The sequence below is a fragment of the Pimephales promelas genome, chromosome 5 (assembly GCF_988280905.1).
Source record: "Pimephales promelas chromosome 5, fPimPro1.hap1.1, whole genome shotgun sequence".
NCBI lineage: Eukaryota > Metazoa > Chordata > Actinopteri > Cypriniformes > Leuciscidae > Pimephales > Pimephales promelas.
The window spans coordinates 29,042,118-29,060,276 of NC_142773.1; the positions used below are offsets into that span (position 1 = coordinate 29,042,118).

Consider the following 18,159-nt stretch of genomic DNA (forward strand, 5'->3'; position numbering starts at 1 on the left):
TTCAGGTATTCTCTTTCCAATCAGTTGAGGGCAGGTTTTTTTGGACAAGATGCCTGTGTCCAAACTGACGAATCAGAACTGCCAAATATAAAGACTCTCGCTGCCGACACTGCAGATCTTATGAAGGTGTGTACCTTTATGAATGGTCAGTCCCTTATTATCGTAATCGTGGTCTGTTCATTCATAGCCTAACACTTAATAGGAAGCAATCTGTCTGCTATCAATCAATCTGCAGCCATCTCTAAAACTGTAAGTTTGTCTTCTTGCCTCAAAAAGGACCCACGGAAAGCTGATACTGTGTCAATGCATTCCGCTAGATACACTCAGTGAATTCATTCATGCTGCTGGCTTTTCATCTTATTAGTTCAAGATTCTTCTAACTTTAGCTCTGAGTGGCCTCACTGTGGGCTGCCAGGTCACCTGCTGAGAGGGCATATGGTGGCTTTGTGGTGAAGAACAGTGCCTTCACAAGGAATGCTCTAGCCTGCAGAGTTAAACATATTGATTAGCAGGCTTACAGCCGAATAAATGCTCTACTAAATGCGTTCTAGTTCCATCACTCACAGTGAAATATGGTAAGATATCCCATACAATATTGTGATGGCAGCTCAAAAAATAAATTAATATTTGAAGTTGGGAGTTCGATTTTTTTTTTCTACTGAAAGCAAGATATTCTGTCTTAAATAATCTGTTTTAAAATATTTGATTTAATCTCAGGAAATGCGCTTGTTTAAAGAAGGCACTGAAAAGAAACTGAAAATAATAGGTTTTCAGTATGACACCAAACTGCAGGAAGAATCTGATGCCCTTTATTCAAGAATGAATGAGAAAATCCAAAATCAAGAAAACTGCTACAAAGAGGTCTGTATTCAAGTTTCATAAATAAATGCGTTTCTTCTGTAATGATCATTACAACTGCATTGAACATAACTTTAATTTGGTGTCTGGTTTATTTTAAGAAATTATCTGTTCTCCGGAGAAGCTATCAGCAGCAGCTCTCTGATGCTATGCAGGTGATCAAAGCCAGCTATAAGGTAAACTTTTAATGAGTTTCAACAATCACGTTGGTCCACTCTGGAAAACATGTAGATGTCACGGTTTAACCCCCTCAAACGTGAAACTTACACGTTTGCGTTATAGTGGAGAGATACCCGGATGTTGATTATGACATCCAATACATTTTTCTATAGGACAAAAACCAACTATTACGCCGATTTTAAGTACCAGGCGTAATTTGCGGGTGGGATATGTCCCCACCGTCGATATTGTACCCGCCACTTTTGAAACATTCCGGCACGAATGTACCAATACAAATAAACATCTTCAGTTAACTAGCAGAGCATTCGTTTCGTTCGTTTTTTAAATAAGAGACGATCTAGCGCTGAAATGTGTTTTTAAAATCAACTGTTCAAATTAATGCTCGTTGCCGCTGGCGCGGATAGGCTAATGTGTTTTTTTTTTCTGGCTTGCGCACAGTCTTCACTCGGACGCAATCCGTTGTGGAGAGACTCTATTCATTACGGTGAAATTAAAACACAAAATGTTCTGAAGATGTTTTGTCTGTGCCTGATATACAACCACTGATAAACATAATCAGTTTTGATGAAAAAAAAAATGTTATTAGAACGGATTAGAACCCAGAATCTCTGGCACGCTTGGCAAAAGTTCTACCCCTGGACCATTATTTACTTTCACGTTTAACAGGCCTACAAATATAAAGGCGTAATTGAACGACCACATAAACCTAAATCAATAACTATTTAAATCGATTAAAGGATATCGTAATGTTATTGTACATATCTGTTTTATGATTTAGCATTGTGTCAGGGCTGGTGCAACTTAAGAAGAGTAATAGAACTGGCCCACTCATGTTCTTAATACAGCTGAAGTCGACGTTTTTGGGAGTGGAATCTCCGCATGAGTTATTCAATAGGCTACATTATTTTTATTTTTAAAATAAATTTCTTTTTAAAATTTATTAATTGCAAATTGTATGGAGACGGGGGCACAGGCGCTCGGTAGGCGGGCCCGGCCCCCTAAGGCCCGCCCATAGCGCCGGGTATGCGTTAAACCACGTTAACCGTGTTAACCATAACCTTTTAAATACTAGACCTAGTTCCGTTGCTTAGCAACGAGAAGAAACTGCTTACAGACAGAGAATGTTACAGAGACATTAGTATGTGTTCGCTGCATTTGTAATGTTATACTTTTAATAGGCTACTGTTAATCAGGGGCGGCTCGCCCATAGAGGGCGCTGGGGCGCCGCCCTCCCTCCGACCTGTCTGTCTGTTTTTTTAATATATATATTATAATTGATCATTTTGAAAAATAATCTGTGTTAATTATAGGCTATGCTAATAATGGTTTTACTTTGAAAAGTGTTTTGAACTCACCAGAATGATATTTGCATTCACTTTCGTTACTTTTATCATGGTGTAGTAGTATAGCCATAGGCTGTATTCTCAGGGCGCCAGTTCGCTCAGCCCCACAGTGCTGGAATTTAAGTCAAGTCAAGTCACATTTATTTATATAGCGCTTTTCACAATACAGATTGTATCAAAGCAGCTTCACAGTGATAACATGAAAGTAGCACAACACAGATCAACAACATTGCTAAACACTAAATAACCCCAACAAATGAATGAATTCTTTTCATCTTGAAAATAATAAATGTTTTTTGCATTAAAAATAATAGAACATTTCTCAGTGATCGTTAATAAAACAAAATTCCATAGGTCGTTTTGGCAGAGGCGATTGCGTGTAGATTAGGTCAACATCCGGGTATCTCTCCACTGGAACGTGTTACCGCAAACGTGTAAGTTTCACGTTTGAGGGGGTTAAACCGTGACATCTTCACGTTTTCCAAAGTGGACCAACGTGATTATTTCACGTCTTGTTTGTTTTTAATTTGATATTATTTATTGTTTCAAAATTCACAATCTCACAGTCGCATTTCTTAACGAATAAGGAAGACACGGATCTGGTTTGTGATGTTACTGATGGAAGAGTAAAGGACCTTCTGAATGAGCTTCAGGAGAAGAACCTGAAGATTGAGTGTATAAGTGAACAGCTGAAGAAATATGAGGTACAAACACTGCCATTCATCAACAATAGTGTTTCAATTGTTGAACTATATCCCCGTACATTAAATACTGGATCAACACAAAGTAGTAATGGAGAAAGACCAGAATGGATATGATCAGACAAACTATCTCACGACCAATTCGTACGAATTCGACGCATGATTAAAAAGTGGCTAATTCGTACTAATTCGTACGACCTCACTCGTACTAATTTGTACGATTTGTCTAAACCCACGTGATGGTTAGGTTTAGGGGCGGGGTCAGGGGTAGGTCATTTGTACGAATTCATACGAATTGGCCAATTCGTAAAATATGTACGATTTAGCAAAATCGTATTAATTCGTACGAGTGAGGTCGTATGAATTGTTACGAATTAGCCACTTTTTAATCATTCGTCGAATTCGTACGACTTGGTCGTGAGATCGGGTTGTAAATAATAGATTTAATACGTTTCTAATGCTGAGAAAGGCTGAAATGCAGCAAAAACAGTAATATTGTGAAATATGATTGCCATCAAAGTTAGCTGTTTTCTATTCAAACTTTTTTTGTTGTTGTTCTGAGGGTAGCTTTTGCACTGAAGCATTACTTGGCCAGTGGTGCATTTATCACTAATGATGATGTCAATATGATTCTTGATTGCTTAAATGTCATGAAGTGTGTGTTGATATTGACCAGCAGGATGGTAATTATTGTTTAGTGGCCTGCTCTATTATGCCCTGAAGTGTACTTGGGAGTGGCCTGGCCCCAAGGCCATACACGTTCTTGCATTCCACAAAGTGAAATCAATTACTTACCTTTATGCCCTTGCAAAAGGGGTTTACATGCAACATGAATGAGCTATCAGGTGCCAATAATTGAGGTGTCTATTCTTTGCCTTTTTAATAGGATGCCCCTCTCACTCCGCCTGAGAGTTATCTCTCACCCTTAGTGTTCGAGTTCTGTCCAACCAAAACGGCTGCTTGTGTAGGCAGATGGCTGGGAGAACATACAAAACCTGCCACTCAAAGTGTAACAAATGAGTGCAGCCCGGCAGAGTTGAGCTTTGTTCATTGTGCTAATGAGAACTCTCACACCCACAGGAGAGACGCATGGCTAATCACCTGTAGTTCTGTTACTGCAGCAGATGGTGGAGCCAGAGTTAAAGGTTGGGGTGTACAGACAGGGCAGAAAGATCTTCCTTGGAGTACTTTAGTTTTTTTCTCCTCTTTGATGATGAAAAATTAAGTTCGAAGGAATCCATAAGTTTACTATCTCCGCCACTTCCTCACAGTCAACAGTATTATGACAATGAAACAGGGAGGGAAAGATGAAGTGAACACTCTGCATGGAGTAATATTTCTGTCATGCTGGGTGCATCAATGTCCTTTCCTATTAGTGATGGAGCAATCTTCTGGTCCATGACATGTACATCATCATCATCATCTGACCGTCACACATGGCTTTTTATTCTGGGATTAAATCTGTTTTTAAAAAAAGAAAAAAAAAAACATATTCAGTATTTCAAAAATCGGAACATTTCATTACTTCTGTGCGACTAAAATGGCACCATGACTTGTATGTTGAGATGATCCCAAACGTGACAAAAAAGGAAAATCAGCAAACGTAAAAATAAACTTATTGGAATCAAAAACTCTTTATGATCACAATTCCTAATGAATGAAAGTGAGAGAGACAGAGTGAAGAAAGTGAAAGAAGAAAGTCCTTTGAAAGCCTTTGAACGCCTGCACAATCTTAAGTGTGACAGGCATGCAAAAGCCCTGTTAATGTTCGGGGCATGAATGGTTGCCGCGGTACAAAGTAGAGGGCCAACTGCGTGGATATCACAGGAACCTGATGGGTTCCATGCGGCTCCCAGTCTGCAAACTTCAGAACGCTGACATGTGATGTGATCCTGGTGACACAGGCAGCGCTGCGACTGAGGGACAGCACAAAGGCAACAAGCCCCCCCCGGGAAACTGTGCTCTCTGCGAACCCCCTGGGGCTGCTCAGCCATCCTCCAATCGCCCCCCTCAAACCCTGGCTCTGCCGAGCTTGTTAGAAAGCACAGCCTAGACTGTGGGTGGATAGGCCCCAGCTGCCTTCCTTGACTTCCAGAATAAATTGACCTGAATGACAGGGGCACACAAACAGTATGATATGTATTATTCCTGTCAATAAAAATGTCCCCATGAATTATGGGCTTTGTATGTAATGTACTGCCGTCTTTCTTCTGGGCGAGAAGAAAAGGCAGAAAGAGAGAAAAGGAGAAAAAAAAGAGATTGCCCTCTTCTAAGTGTGTTTGCTTTTTTGTTTCTCGCTTTTTATTATTCAGGGGGAAATGGTAGGAGGCAGAAAGTTGTACGATTGCTTTGTGACTGAATGGCACTCATATTTGCCACGCAGCTTGAGCGGCGTGGCTTTTGTTTGGCGCTGCAAAGGGAAAGTTAAAAAGGACTTGTGTCATTTTTCAGATCGCCACCGAGGGAGCGGAGGACCTAGAAAAAAGCAGACTGAAGTCAGAGAATGAAAAGCTAAAAGATAACATTGACTCGTTGCACATCGAGCTGGAAGAAATTCACAGAGTCCTGGAATCCAAAGAGCAGAGTCTGGGTAATGTCATGTTTTAGCTCAGTTTTTGCTGAATCACACACACACACACACACACACACACGCACACACACACACACACACACACACACACACACACACACACACACACACACACACAAAAGTATGTTTCTTTATTTTTTCCAGTGGGTTTTGGGACAAAAACAATCATTTGTCACAAATGATTGTTTAGGAAATATAGACTCTTTCCCTTATCTGTCCTGGTCTGTGATGTAGTTTGCATTCAAAACGCAATGTTTGAGGACACTTGTCAGACCATAGCTATCACCTCACACTCTGTGGGAGTCTGTGAGGAGAAAGCAAACACAAGACAGGTGTATTCTCAAGGGTCAGGTCTTTATCTCTCATAGTGTTTGATATTCATTCATTGCTTATGTAACTTTGGTAACCGTCTGAATATTTTATGCCACTGTTTTTACTGATTACGCATGAACACCTATTTTTGAAATGCTACAAAAAAACAAAACAAACAAACATATCCATTTAATTGGAACATAAACTCCTTTTATGGCTCTCTATTCAGAATGTAAAGAACCATCTGCTAAAATGTTTTGCATTGGCTGTGACTAAAGACAAGGGCTGTCCAGGTCTCTAAGGAAATAAAAGCACTTTGGTATTAACACACACTTGGCCCTTGAACTTAGTGGTGTGGTTTGTGTTTGGTCAGTGCATGTGAGTGGACGTGTCAACAGCATTGCACCAGGTCAGAAACTTGTCAGGACCTGAGCTAGAACAGGTCATGCATGTCAGGACTGGGCTTCAGTCCACTGACCCAAGACGCAAAAGATGAACAAAGACAAGTGGATGTCCTGTTGTTGTGCTCCTGACATCAGCCTTTGTTTCTCATCTAGATATTGTCCTTTTTTAAAAAAAACAAATGTTCTTTCTTACTTCTGTCCATTTAGCACAGTTGAAATCAGAGGCAGACGACAGCAAAAAGGCCCTTCAAATGGTATTATATAGTACACAAAGAAGTTAAAAACACACTTTTAAGCGTAAAATACATTTATTGCATTTGTTTATTTATAACACTTTAATTTTACATCTAATTCAGTTGACAGGTGAACACGGAGAACTGAAAATGCAGTTAAACTTTGAGAGAGAAAGTGGCAGAGAAAAGGTGAGTTTTTTTATTTTTCATTTGTTGAAAGAAAATTCTGGATTCAATAGTTAAAGCTTGTGGCATATATGTTATGTTATGTTATGTTATGTTATGTTATGTTATGTTATGTTATAGTGAGACACTACACTCATATAATAATACAATGGAAGTTTAGTGTAAACTAATATTTTGCTAACCTTTTGTGTGTAAAGTTATATGCAAATTGACTTTTTAAAATACTTTTAGCAGAAAAATTAATGCAGATATTTTGCTTTTAAATCTTAACCCCCTCAGACCTGAATTATGTTTCAAGTTTCTAAAAAATATAAAAGTACATTTTCCCAGCTCATGAGGCTTCAATGAAAACAAATGAATTTATATATATATATATATATATAATTGCTTTCATTGTGATTTTTTTTTTGTCCATTCCAATGGACATCTGGTCAAAACAGATGTACTTCCCAAACATGAAATAAATTAATAAACATAAAATTTGTTGGTCTATACTTTAAGCTTTTTCTCGAGGTAAAAAAAAATTAAAAATCCAGCAGTATACCATTTCAACTATAATTTTGAGGTTTTTGTTTTACAGTTTACACATTGTAACAAACTAAATGGCTTTGAATCAATCAATCTGGTCATATTAGAGTCATTTTCTGTGTGCATCTTTCTTTTTTAGAACGAAAACTTGAACATTATAACATTACAACTTTAATCGTAAGGTTTTTCCTTTATATATTGCACATTTGTTTATTCATAACAAAACAAACCTAGGAATCAATCAATACATTCATGTTAGAGTCTTTTCCTGACTGTGTGCATCGGACGAGTCCCCGGACATGCCCCCATCCCACGAAACCACTATTTATCCAATAACCCACTATTTTTGAAAAGTACTAACCCTGGCCTTCATGCAATAAGCTGCAATTGGACAGAATCCTGCCTGCAATCTATTGAATGGGGATTTGGGTAGTGTATATTTTGGACATTTTAATTAAAGTTTCTTTCATGATAAAAACTATTTTACTGCACTCAGCTAGGGCCCCTGAGTCCGTAGCACCAAGCGCCATCCCATAATTCCACCGTCCACGAACCCACTATTAATTGCATAAATGCTACGTGGGATGTCCATATCTCAGCTCTGGAAGGGTCTAGACTAGAGCCTCCATTTTTGCGCTCAGGTCTAAGTCTCATGGCCCTCTATCAAAATCCAGAGTTTCAAGAAAATCAGAGAAACTAAAAATTTCTACACAAAAAAAAAAACACAGAGGTACCCCTGTCGACTTTTTCGGTGCAAATTTTTTTTTGAGTTTCTCTGATCTTCTTGAAACTCTGGATTCTGATAGAGGGTCATTGGACTTAGACCTGAGTGCAAAAATGGAGGCTCTAGACCCTAGTTTTGAGAAGATTGGAGAAACTTAATTTTTCGCCCGAAAAAAAAAAAAACGAAAGGGGTACCACTGTCGTTTTTTTTTCAGGTCGAATTTTTGAGTTTCGATATCTCAGCTCTGGAAGGGTCTAGAGCCTCCATTTTTGCACTCAGGTCTAAGTCTCATGGCTCTCTATCAGAATCCAGAGTTTTGAGAAGATTGGAGAAATTAAATTTTTCGCCCGAAAAAAAACAAACGAAAGGGGTACCACTGTCGTTTTTTTTTCGGGTTGAATTTTTGAGTTTCGATATCTCAGCTCTGGAAGGGTCTAGAGCCTCCATTTTTGCACTCAGGTCTAAGTCTCATGGCCCTCTATCAGAATCCAGAGTTTTGAGAAGATTGGAGAAACTTAATTTTTCGCCCGAAAAAAAAAAAACGAAAGGGGTACCACTGTCGTTTTTTTTTTCGGGTCGAATTTTTGAGTTTCGATATCTCAGCTCTGGAAGGGTCTAGAGCCTCCATTTTTTCACTGAGGTTTAAGTCTCATGGCCCTCTATCAGAATCCAGAGTTTTGTGAAGATTGGAAAAAATTAATTTTTCACCCGAAAAAAAAAAACAAAAAAAAAACGAAAGGGGTACCACTGCCGTTTTTTTTTTTCGGGTCAAATTTTTCAGTTTTGATATCTCAGCTCTGGAAGGGTCTAGAGCCTCCATTTTTGCACTCAGGTCTAAGTCTCATGGCCCTCTATCAGAATCCAGAGTTTTGAGAAGATTGGAGAAACTTAATTTTTCGCCCAAAAAAAAACAAAACAAAAAAAAACACGAAAGGGGTACCACTGCCGTTTTTTTTTTCGGGTCAAATTTTTCAGTTTTGATATCTCAGCTCTGGAAGGGTCTAGAGCCTCCATTTTTGCACTCAGGTCTAAGTCTCATGGCCCTCTATCAGAATCCAGAGTTTTGAGAAGATTGGAGAAACTTAATTTTTCGCCCGAAAAAAAAACAAAAACGAAAGGGGTACCACTGTCGTTTTTTTTTTCTCGGGTCGAATTTTTGAGTTTCGATATCTCAGCTCTGGAAGGGTCTAGAGCATCCATTTTTGCACTCAGGTCTAAGTCTCATGGCTCTCTATCAGAATCCAGAGTTTTGAGAAGATTGGAGAAATTTAATTTTTCGCCCGAAAAAAAACAAAACGAAAGGGGTACCACTGTCGTTTTTTTTTTCTCGGGTCGAATTTTTGAGTTTCGATATCTCAGCTCTGGAAGGGTCTAGAGCCTCCATTTTTGCACTCAGCTTTAAGTCTCATGGCCCTCTATCAGAATCCAGAGTTTTGAGAAGATTGGAGAAACTTATTTTTTCACCTGAAAAAAAAAAAACGAAAGGGGTACCACTGTCGTTTTTTTTTCCGGGTCGAATTTTTGAGTTTCGATATCTCAGCTCTGGAAGGGTCTAGAGCCTCCATTTTTGCACTCAGGTTTAAGTCTCATGGCCCTCTATCAGAATCCAGAGTTTTGAGAAGATTGGAGAAACTTAATTTTTCGCCCCAAAAAAAAAAAAAAACGAAAGGGGTACCACTGTCGTTTTTTTTCCGGTTCGAATTTTTGAGTTTCGATATCTCAGCTCTGGAAGGGTCTAGAGCCTCCATTTTTGCACGCAGGTCTAAGTCTCATGGCCCCCTATCAGAATCCAGAGTTTTGAGAAGATTGGAGAAACTTAATTTTTCGCCTGAAAAAAAAAACGAAAGGGGTACCACTGTCGGTTTTTTTTCGGGTCGAATTTTTGAGTTTCGATATCTCAGCTCTGGAAGGGTCTAGAGCCTCCATTTTTGCACTCAGGTCTAAGTCTCATGGCCCTCTTTCAGAATCCAGAGTTTTGAGATGATTGGAGAAATATTATTTTTCGCCCGAAAAAAAAAACGAAAGGGGTACCACTGTCGTTTTTTTTTCGGGTCGAATTTTGAGTTTCGATATCTCAGCTCTGGAAGGGTCTAGAGCCTCCATTTTTGCACTCAGGTTTAAGTCTCATGGCCCTCTATCAGAATCCAGAGTTTTGAGAAGATTGGAGAAACTTAATTTTTCGCCCCAAAAAAAAAAAAAAAACGAAAGGGGTACCACTGTCGTTTTTTTTCCGGTTCGAATTTTTGAGTTTCGATATCTCAGCTCTGGAAGGGTCTAGAGCCTCCATTTTTGCACGCAGGTCTAAGTCTCATGGCCCCCTATCAGAATCCAGAGTTTTGAGAAGACTGGAGAAACTTAATTTTTCGCCTGAAAAAAAAAACGAAAGGGGTACCACTGTCGGTTTTTTTTCGGGTCGAATTTTTGAGTTTCGATATCTCAGCTCTGGAAGGGTCTAGAGCCTCCATTTTTGCACTCAGGTCTAAGTCTCATGGCCCTCTTTCAGAATCCAGAGTTTTGAGATGATTGGAGAAATATTATTTTTCGCCCGAAAAAAAAAAACGAAAGGGGTACCACTGTCGTTTTTTTTTCGGGTCGAATTTTGAGTTTCGATATCTCAGCTCTGGAAGGGTCTAGAGCCTCCATTTTTGCACTCAGGTCAAAGTCTCACAGCCCTCTATCAGAATCCAGAGTTTTGAGAAGATTGGAGAAACGTAATTTTTCGCCCAAAAATGGAAAAAAACGAAAGGGGTAACACTGTTGTTTTTTTTTCGGGTCGAAATTTTGAATTTTGATATCTCAGCTCTGGAAGGGTCTAGATCATCCATTTTTGCACTCAGGTCAAAGTCTCACAGCCCTCTATCAGAATCCAGAGTTTTGAGAAGATTGGAGACACTTAATTTTTCGCCCAAAAATGAAAAAAAACGAAAGGGGTAACACTGTCGTTTTTTTTCGGGTCGAAATTTTAAGTTTCGATATCTCAGCTCTGGAAGGGTCTAGAGCCTCCATTTTTGCACTCAGGTCAAAGTCTCACAGCCCTCTATCATAATCCAGAGTTTTGAGAAGATTGGAGAAACTTAATTTTTCGCCCGAAAACGAAAAAAAAAACGAAAGGGGTAAAACTGTCGTTTTTTTTTCGGGTCGAAATTTTGAAGTTTGATATCTCAGCTCTGGAAGGGTCTAGATCATCCATTTTTGCACTCAGGTCAAAGTCTCAGAGCCCTCTATCATAATCCAGAGTTTTGAGAAGATTGGAGAAACTTAATTTTTCACCCAAAAATGAAAAAAAAAAAACGAAAGGGGTAAGACTGTCGTTTTTTTTTCGGGTCGAAATTTTGAGTTTCGATATCTCAGCTCTGGAAGGGTCTAGAGCCTCAATCTTTGCACTCAGGTCAAAGTCTCATGTCCCTCTATCAGAATTCAGAGTTTTGAGAAGATTGGAGACACTTAATTTTTCACCCAAAAATGAAAAAAAAAAAACGAAAGGGGTAACACTGTCGTTTTTTTTTCGGGTCGAAATTTTGAATTTTGATATCTCAGTTCTGGAAGGGTCTAGATCATCCATTTTTGCACTCAGGTCAAAGTCTCACAGCCCTCTATCAGAATCCAGAGTTTTGAGAAGATTGGAGACGCTTAATTTTTCGCCCAAAAAAAAAAAACGAAAGGGGTACCACTGTCGTTTTTTTTTTCGGGTCGAATTTTGAGTTTCGATATTTCAGCTCTGGAAGGGTCTAGAGCCTCCATTTTTGCACTCAGGTCAAAGTCTCACAGCCCTCTATCAGAATCCAGAGTTTTGAGAAGATTGGAGAAACGTAATTTTTCGCCCAAAAATGGAAAAAAACGAAAGGGGTAACACTGTCGTTTTTTTTTCGGGTCGAAATTTTGAATTTTGATATCTCAGCTCTGGAAGGGTCTAGATCATCCATTTTTGCACTCAGGTCAAAGTCTCATGGCCCTCTATCAGAATCCAGAGTTTTGAGAAGATTGGAGAAACTTAATTTTTCGGCCCAAAAAAAACAAAACAAAAAAAAACACGAAAGGGGTACCACTGCCGTTTTTTTTTTCGGGTCAAATTTTTCAGTTTTGATATCTCAGCTCTGGAAGGGTCTAGAGCCTCCATTTTTGCACTCAGGTCTAAGTCTCATGGCCCTCTATCAGAATCCAGAGTTTTGAGAAGATTGGAGAAACTTAATTTTTCGCCCAAAAAAAAACAAAACAAAAAAAAACACGAAAGGGGTACCACTGCCGTTTTTTTTTTCGGGTCAAATTTTTCAGTTTTGATATCTCAGCTCTGGAAGGGTCTAGAGCCTCCATTTTTGCACTCAGGTCTAAGTCTCATGGCCCTCTATCAGAATCCAGAGTTTTGAGAAGATTGGAGAAACTTAATTTTTCGCCCGAAAAAAAAAAAAAACGAAAGGGGTACCACTGTCGTTTTTTTTTTCTCGGGTCGAATTTTTGAGTTTCGATATCTCAGCTCTGGAAGGGTCTAGAGCATCCATTTTTGCACTCAGGTCTAAGTCTCATGGCTCTCTATCAGAATCCAGAGTTTTGAGAAGATTGGAGAAATTTAATTTTTCGCCCGAAAAAAAAAAAACGAAAGGGGTACCACTGTCGTTTTTTTTTTCTCGGGTCGAATTTTTGAGTTTCGATATCTCAGCTCTGGAAGGGTCTAGAGCCTCCATTTTTGCACTCAGCTTTAAGTCTCATGGCCCTCTATCAGAATCCAGAGTTTTGAGAAGATTGGAGAAACTTATTTTTTCACCTGAAAAAAAAAAAACGAAAGGGGTACCACTGTCGTTTTTTTTTCCGGGACGAATTTTTGAGTTTCGATATCTCAGCTCTGGAAGGGTCTAGAGCCTCCATTTTTGCACTCAGGTTTAAGTCTCATGGCCCTCTATCAGAATCCAGAGTTTTGAGAAGATTGGAGAAACTTAATTTTTCGCCCCAAAAAAAAAAAAAAAACGAAAGGGGTACCACTGTCGTTTTTTTTCCGGTTCGAATTTTTGAGTTTCGATATCTCAGCTCTGGAAGGGTCTAGAGCCTCCATTTTTGCACGCAGGTCTAAGTCTCATGGCCCCCTATCAGAATCCAGAGTTTTGAGAAGATTGGAGAAACTTAATTTTTCGCCTGAAAAAAAAAAACGAAAGGGGTACCACTGTCGGTTTTTTTTCGGGTCGAATTTTTGAGTTTCGATATCTCAGCTCTGGAAGGGTCTAGAGCCTCCATTTTTGCACTCAGGTCTAAGTCTCATGGCCCTCTTTCAGAATCCAGAGTTTTGAGATGATTGGAGAAATATTATTTTTCGCCCGAAAAAAAAAACGAAAGGGGTACCACTGTCGTTTTTTTTTCGGGTCGAATTTTGAGTTTCGATATCTCAGCTCTGGAAGGGTCTAGAGCCTCCATTTTTGCACTCAGGTCAAAGTCTCACAGCCCTCTATCAGAATCCAGAGTTTTGAGAAGATTGGAGAAACGTAATTTTTCGCCCAAAAATGGAAAAAAACGAAAGGGGTAACACTGTTGTTTTTTTTTCGGGTCGAAATTTTGAATTTTGATATCTCAGCTCTGGAAGGGTCTAGATCATCCATTTTTGCACTCAGGTCAAAGTCTCATGGCCCTCTATCAGAATCCAGAGTTTTGAGAAGATTGGAGAAACTTAATTTTTCGGCCCAAAAAAAACAAAACAAAAAAAAACACGAAAGGGGTACCACTGCCGTTTTTTTTTTCGGGTCAAATTTTTCAGTTTTGATATCTCAGCTCTGGAAGGGTCTAGAGCCTCCATTTTTGCACTCAGGTCTAAGTCTCATGGCCCTCTATCAGAATCCAGAGTTTTGAGAAGATTGGAGAAACTTAATTTTTCGCCCAAAAAAAAACAAAACAAAAAAAAACACGAAAGGGGTACCACTGCCGTTTTTTTTTTCGGGTCAAATTTTTCAGTTTTGATATCTCAGCTCTGGAAGGGTCTAGAGCCTCCATTTTTGCACTCAGGTCTAAGTCTCATGGCCCTCTATCAGAATCCAGAGTTTTGAGAAGATTGGAGAAACTTAATTTTTCGCCCGAAAAAAAAAAAAACGAAAGGGGTACCACTGTCGTTTTTTTTTTCTCGGGTCGAATTTTTGAGTTTCGATATCTCAGCTCTGGAAGGGTCTAGAGCATCCATTTTTGCACTCAGGTCTAAGTCTCATGGCTCTCTATCAGAATCCAGAGTTTTGAGAAGATTGGAGAAATTTAATTTTTCGCCCGAAAAAAAAAAAACGAAAGGGGTACCACTGTCGTTTTTTTTTTCTCGGGTCGAATTTTTGAGTTTCGATATCTCAGCTCTGGAAGGGTCTAGAGCCTCCATTTTTGCACTCAGCTTTAAGTCTCATGGCCCTCTATCAGAATCCAGAGTTTTGAGAAGATTGGAGAAACTTATTTTTTCACCTGAAAAAAAAAAAACGAAAGGGGTACCACTGTCGTTTTTTTTTCCGGGACGAATTTTTGAGTTTCGATATCTCAGCTCTGGAAGGGTCTAGAGCCTCCATTTTTGCACTCAGGTTTAAGTCTCATGGCCCTCTATCAGAATCCAGAGTTTTGAGAAGATTGGAGAAACTTAATTTTTCGCCCCAAAAAAAAAAAAAAAACGAAAGGGGTACCACTGTCGTTTTTTTTCCGGTTCGAATTTTTGAGTTTCGATATCTCAGCTCTGGAAGGGTCTAGAGCCTCCATTTTTGCACGCAGGTCTAAGTCTCATGGCCCCCTATCAGAATCCAGAGTTTTGAGAAGATTGGAGAAACTTAATTTTTCGCCTGAAAAAAAAAAACGAAAGGGGTACCACTGTCGGTTTTTTTTCGGGTCGAATTTTTGAGTTTCGATATCTCAGCTCTGGAAGGGTCTAGAGCCTCCATTTTTGCACTCAGGTCTAAGTCTCATGGCCCTCTTTCAGAATCCAGAGTTTTGAGATGATTGGAGAAATATTATTTTTCGCCCGAAAAAAAAAAACGAAAGGGGTACCACTGTCGTTTTTTTTTCGGGTCGAATTTTGAGTTTCGATATCTCAGCTCTGGAAGGGTCTAGAGCCTCCATTTTTGCACTCAGGTCAAAGTCTCACAGCCCTCTATCAGAATCCAGAGTTTTGAGAAGATTGGAGAAACGTAATTTTTCGCCCAAAAATGGAAAAAAACGAAAGGGGTAACACTGTTGTTTTTTTTTCGGGTCGAAATTTTGAATTTTGATATCTCAGCTCTGGAAGGGTCTAGATCATCCATTTTTGCACTCAGGTCAAAGTCTCACAGCCCTCTATCAGAATCCAGAGTTTTGAGAAGATTGGAGACACTTAATTTTTCGCCCAAAAATGAAAAAAAACGAAAGGGGTAACACTGTCGTTTTTTTTCGGGTCGAAATTTTAAGTTTCGATATCTCAGCTCTGGAAGGGTCTAGAGCCTCCATTTTTGCACTCAGGTCAAAGTCTCACAGCCCTCTATCATAATCCAGAGTTTTGAGAAGATTGGAGAAACTTAATTTTTCGCCCGAAAACGAAAAAAAAAACGAAAGGGGTAAAACTGTCGTTTTTTTTTCGGGTCGAAATTTTGAAGTTTGATATCTCAGCTCTGGAAGGGTCTAGATCATCCATTTTTGCACTCAGGTCAAAGTCTCAGAGCCCTCTATCATAATCCAGAGTTTTGAGAAGATTGGAGAAACTTAATTTTTCACCCAAAAATGAAAAAAAAAAACGAAAGGGGTAAGACTGTCGTTTTTTTTTCGGGTCGAAATTTTGAGTTTCGATATCTCAGCTCTGGAAGGGTCTAGAGCCTCAATCTTTGCACTCAGGTCAAAGTCTCATGTCCCTCTATCAGAATTCAGAGTTTTGAGAAGATTGGAGACACTTAATTTTTCACCCAAAAATGAAAAAAAAAAAAACGAAAGGGGTAACACTGTCGTTTTTTTTTCGGGTCGAAATTTTGAATTTTGATATCTCAGTTCTGGAAGGGTCTAGATCATCCATTTTTGCACTCAGGTCAAAGTCTCACAGCCCTCTATCAGAATCCAGAGTTTTGAGAAGATTGGAGACGCTTAATTTTTCGCCCAAAAAAAAAAAACGAAAGGGGTACCACTGTCGTTTTTTTTTTCGGGTCGAATTTTGAGTTTCGATATTTCAGCTCTGGAAGGGTCTAGAGCCTCCATTTTTGCACTCAGGTCAAAGTCTCACAGCCCTCTATCAGAATCCAGAGTTTTGAGAAGATTGGAGAAACTTAATTTTTCGCCCCAAAAATGAAAAAAAAAAAAACGAAAGGGGTAACACTGTCGTTTTTTTTTTCGGGTCGAAATTTTGAGTTTCGATATCTCAGCTCTGGAAGGGTCTAGATCATCCATTTTTGCACTCAGGTCAAAGTCTCACAGCCCTCTATCAGAATCCAGAGTTTTGAGAAGATTGGAGAAACTTAATTTTTCTCCCAAAAATGAAAAAAAAAACGAAAGGGGTAGCACTGTCGTTTTTTTTCGGGTCGAAATTTTGAGTTTCTATATCTCAGCTCTGGAAGGGTCTAGAGCCTCCATTTTTGCACTCAGGTCAAAGTCTCACAGCCCTCTATCATAATCCAGAGTTTTGAGAAGATTGGAGAAACGTAATTTTTCCCCCAAAAATGAAAAAAAATGAAAGGGGTAACACCGTCGTTTTTTTTTCGGGTCGAAATTTTGAAGTTTGATATCTCAGCTCTGGAAGGGTCTAGATCATCCATTTTTGCACTCAGGTCAAAGTCTCAGAGTCCTCTATCATAATCCAGAGTTTTAAGAAGATTGGAGAAACTTAATTTTTCACCCGAGAACGAAAAAAACGAAAGGGGCAACACTGTCGTTTTTTTTTCGGGTCGAAATTTTGAATTTTGATATCTCAGCTCTGGAAGAGTCTAGAGCCTCCATTTTTGCACTCAGGTCAAAGTCTCACAGCCCTCTATCAGAATCCAGAGTTTTGAGAAGATTGGAGAAACTTAATTTTTCACCCAAAAATGAAAAAAACGAAAGAGGTAACACTGTCGTTTTTTTTTTCGGGTCGAAATTTTGAATTTTGATATCTCAGCTCTGGAAGGGTCTAGATCATCCATTTTTGCACTCAGGTCAAAGTCTCACAGCCCTCTATCAGACTCCAGAGTTTTGAGAAGATTGGAGAAACTTAATTTTTCGCCCAAAAATGAAAAAAAACGAAAGGGGTAACACTGACGTTTTTTTTTTCGGGTCGAAATTTTGAAGTTTGATATCTCAGCTCTGGAAGGGTCTAGATCATCCATTTTTGCACTCAGGTCAAAGTCTCAGAGCCCTCTATCATAATCCAGAGTTTTAAGAAGATTGGAGAAACTTAATTTTTCGCCCGAAAACGAAAAAAAAAACGAAAGGGGTAACACTGTCGTTTTTTTTTTCGGGTCGAAATTTTGAAGTTTGATATCTCAGCTCTGGAAGGGTCTAGATCATCCATTTTTGCACTCAGGTCAAAGTCTCAGAGCCCTCTATCATAATCCAGAGTTTTGAGAAGATTGGAGAAACTTAATTTTTCACCCAAAAATGAAAAAAAACGAAAGGGGTAACACTGTCGTTTTTTTTTCGGGTCGAAATTTTGAATTTTGATATCTCAGCTCTGGAAGGGTCTAGATCATCCATTTTTGCACTCAGGTCAAAGTCGCACAGCCCTCTATCAGAATCCAGAGTTTTGAGAAGATTGGAGAAACTTAATTTTTCGCCCAAAAATGAAAAAAAAAAAAAAACGAAAGGGGTAACACTGTCGTTTTTTTTTCGGGTCGAAATTTTGAAGTTTCGATATCTCAGCTCTGGAAGGGTCTAGAGCCTCCATTTTTGCACTCAGGTCAAAGTCTCACAGCCCTCTATCATAATCCAGAGTTTTGAGAAGATTGGAGAAACCTAATTTTTCGCCCAAAAATGAAAAAAAAAAAAACGAAAGGGGTAACACTGTCGTTTTTTTTTCGGGTCGAAATTTTGAGTTTCGATATCTCAGCTCTGGAAGGGTCTAGATCATCCATTTTTGCACTCAGGTCAAAGTCTCACAACCCTCTATCAGAATCCAGAGTTTTGAGAAGATTGGAGACACATAATTTTTCGCCCCAAAATGAAAAAAAATG

At 39.1% G+C, this 18,159-nt stretch overlaps 1 protein-coding gene across 1 annotated transcript in view; it reads left to right on the forward strand.

Moving 5' to 3' along the window:
• The window catches only part of c5h10orf67 (chromosome 5 C10orf67 homolog), a 119,488-nt gene that overhangs the window by 234 nt on the left and 101,095 nt on the right, over nt 1-18,159 (forward strand). Inside the window, exons 2-8 of the mRNA XM_089131270.1 lie at nt 6-126; nt 718-861; nt 960-1,034; nt 2,948-3,085; nt 5,534-5,672; nt 6,596-6,642; nt 6,745-6,810. Of these exons, the coding sequence (XP_088987396.1) occupies nt 6-126; nt 718-861; nt 960-1,034; nt 2,948-3,085; nt 5,534-5,672; nt 6,596-6,642; nt 6,745-6,810 (730 nt within the window). The remainder of the gene's footprint in view (nt 1-5; nt 127-717; nt 862-959; nt 1,035-2,947; nt 3,086-5,533; nt 5,673-6,595; nt 6,643-6,744; nt 6,811-18,159) is intronic.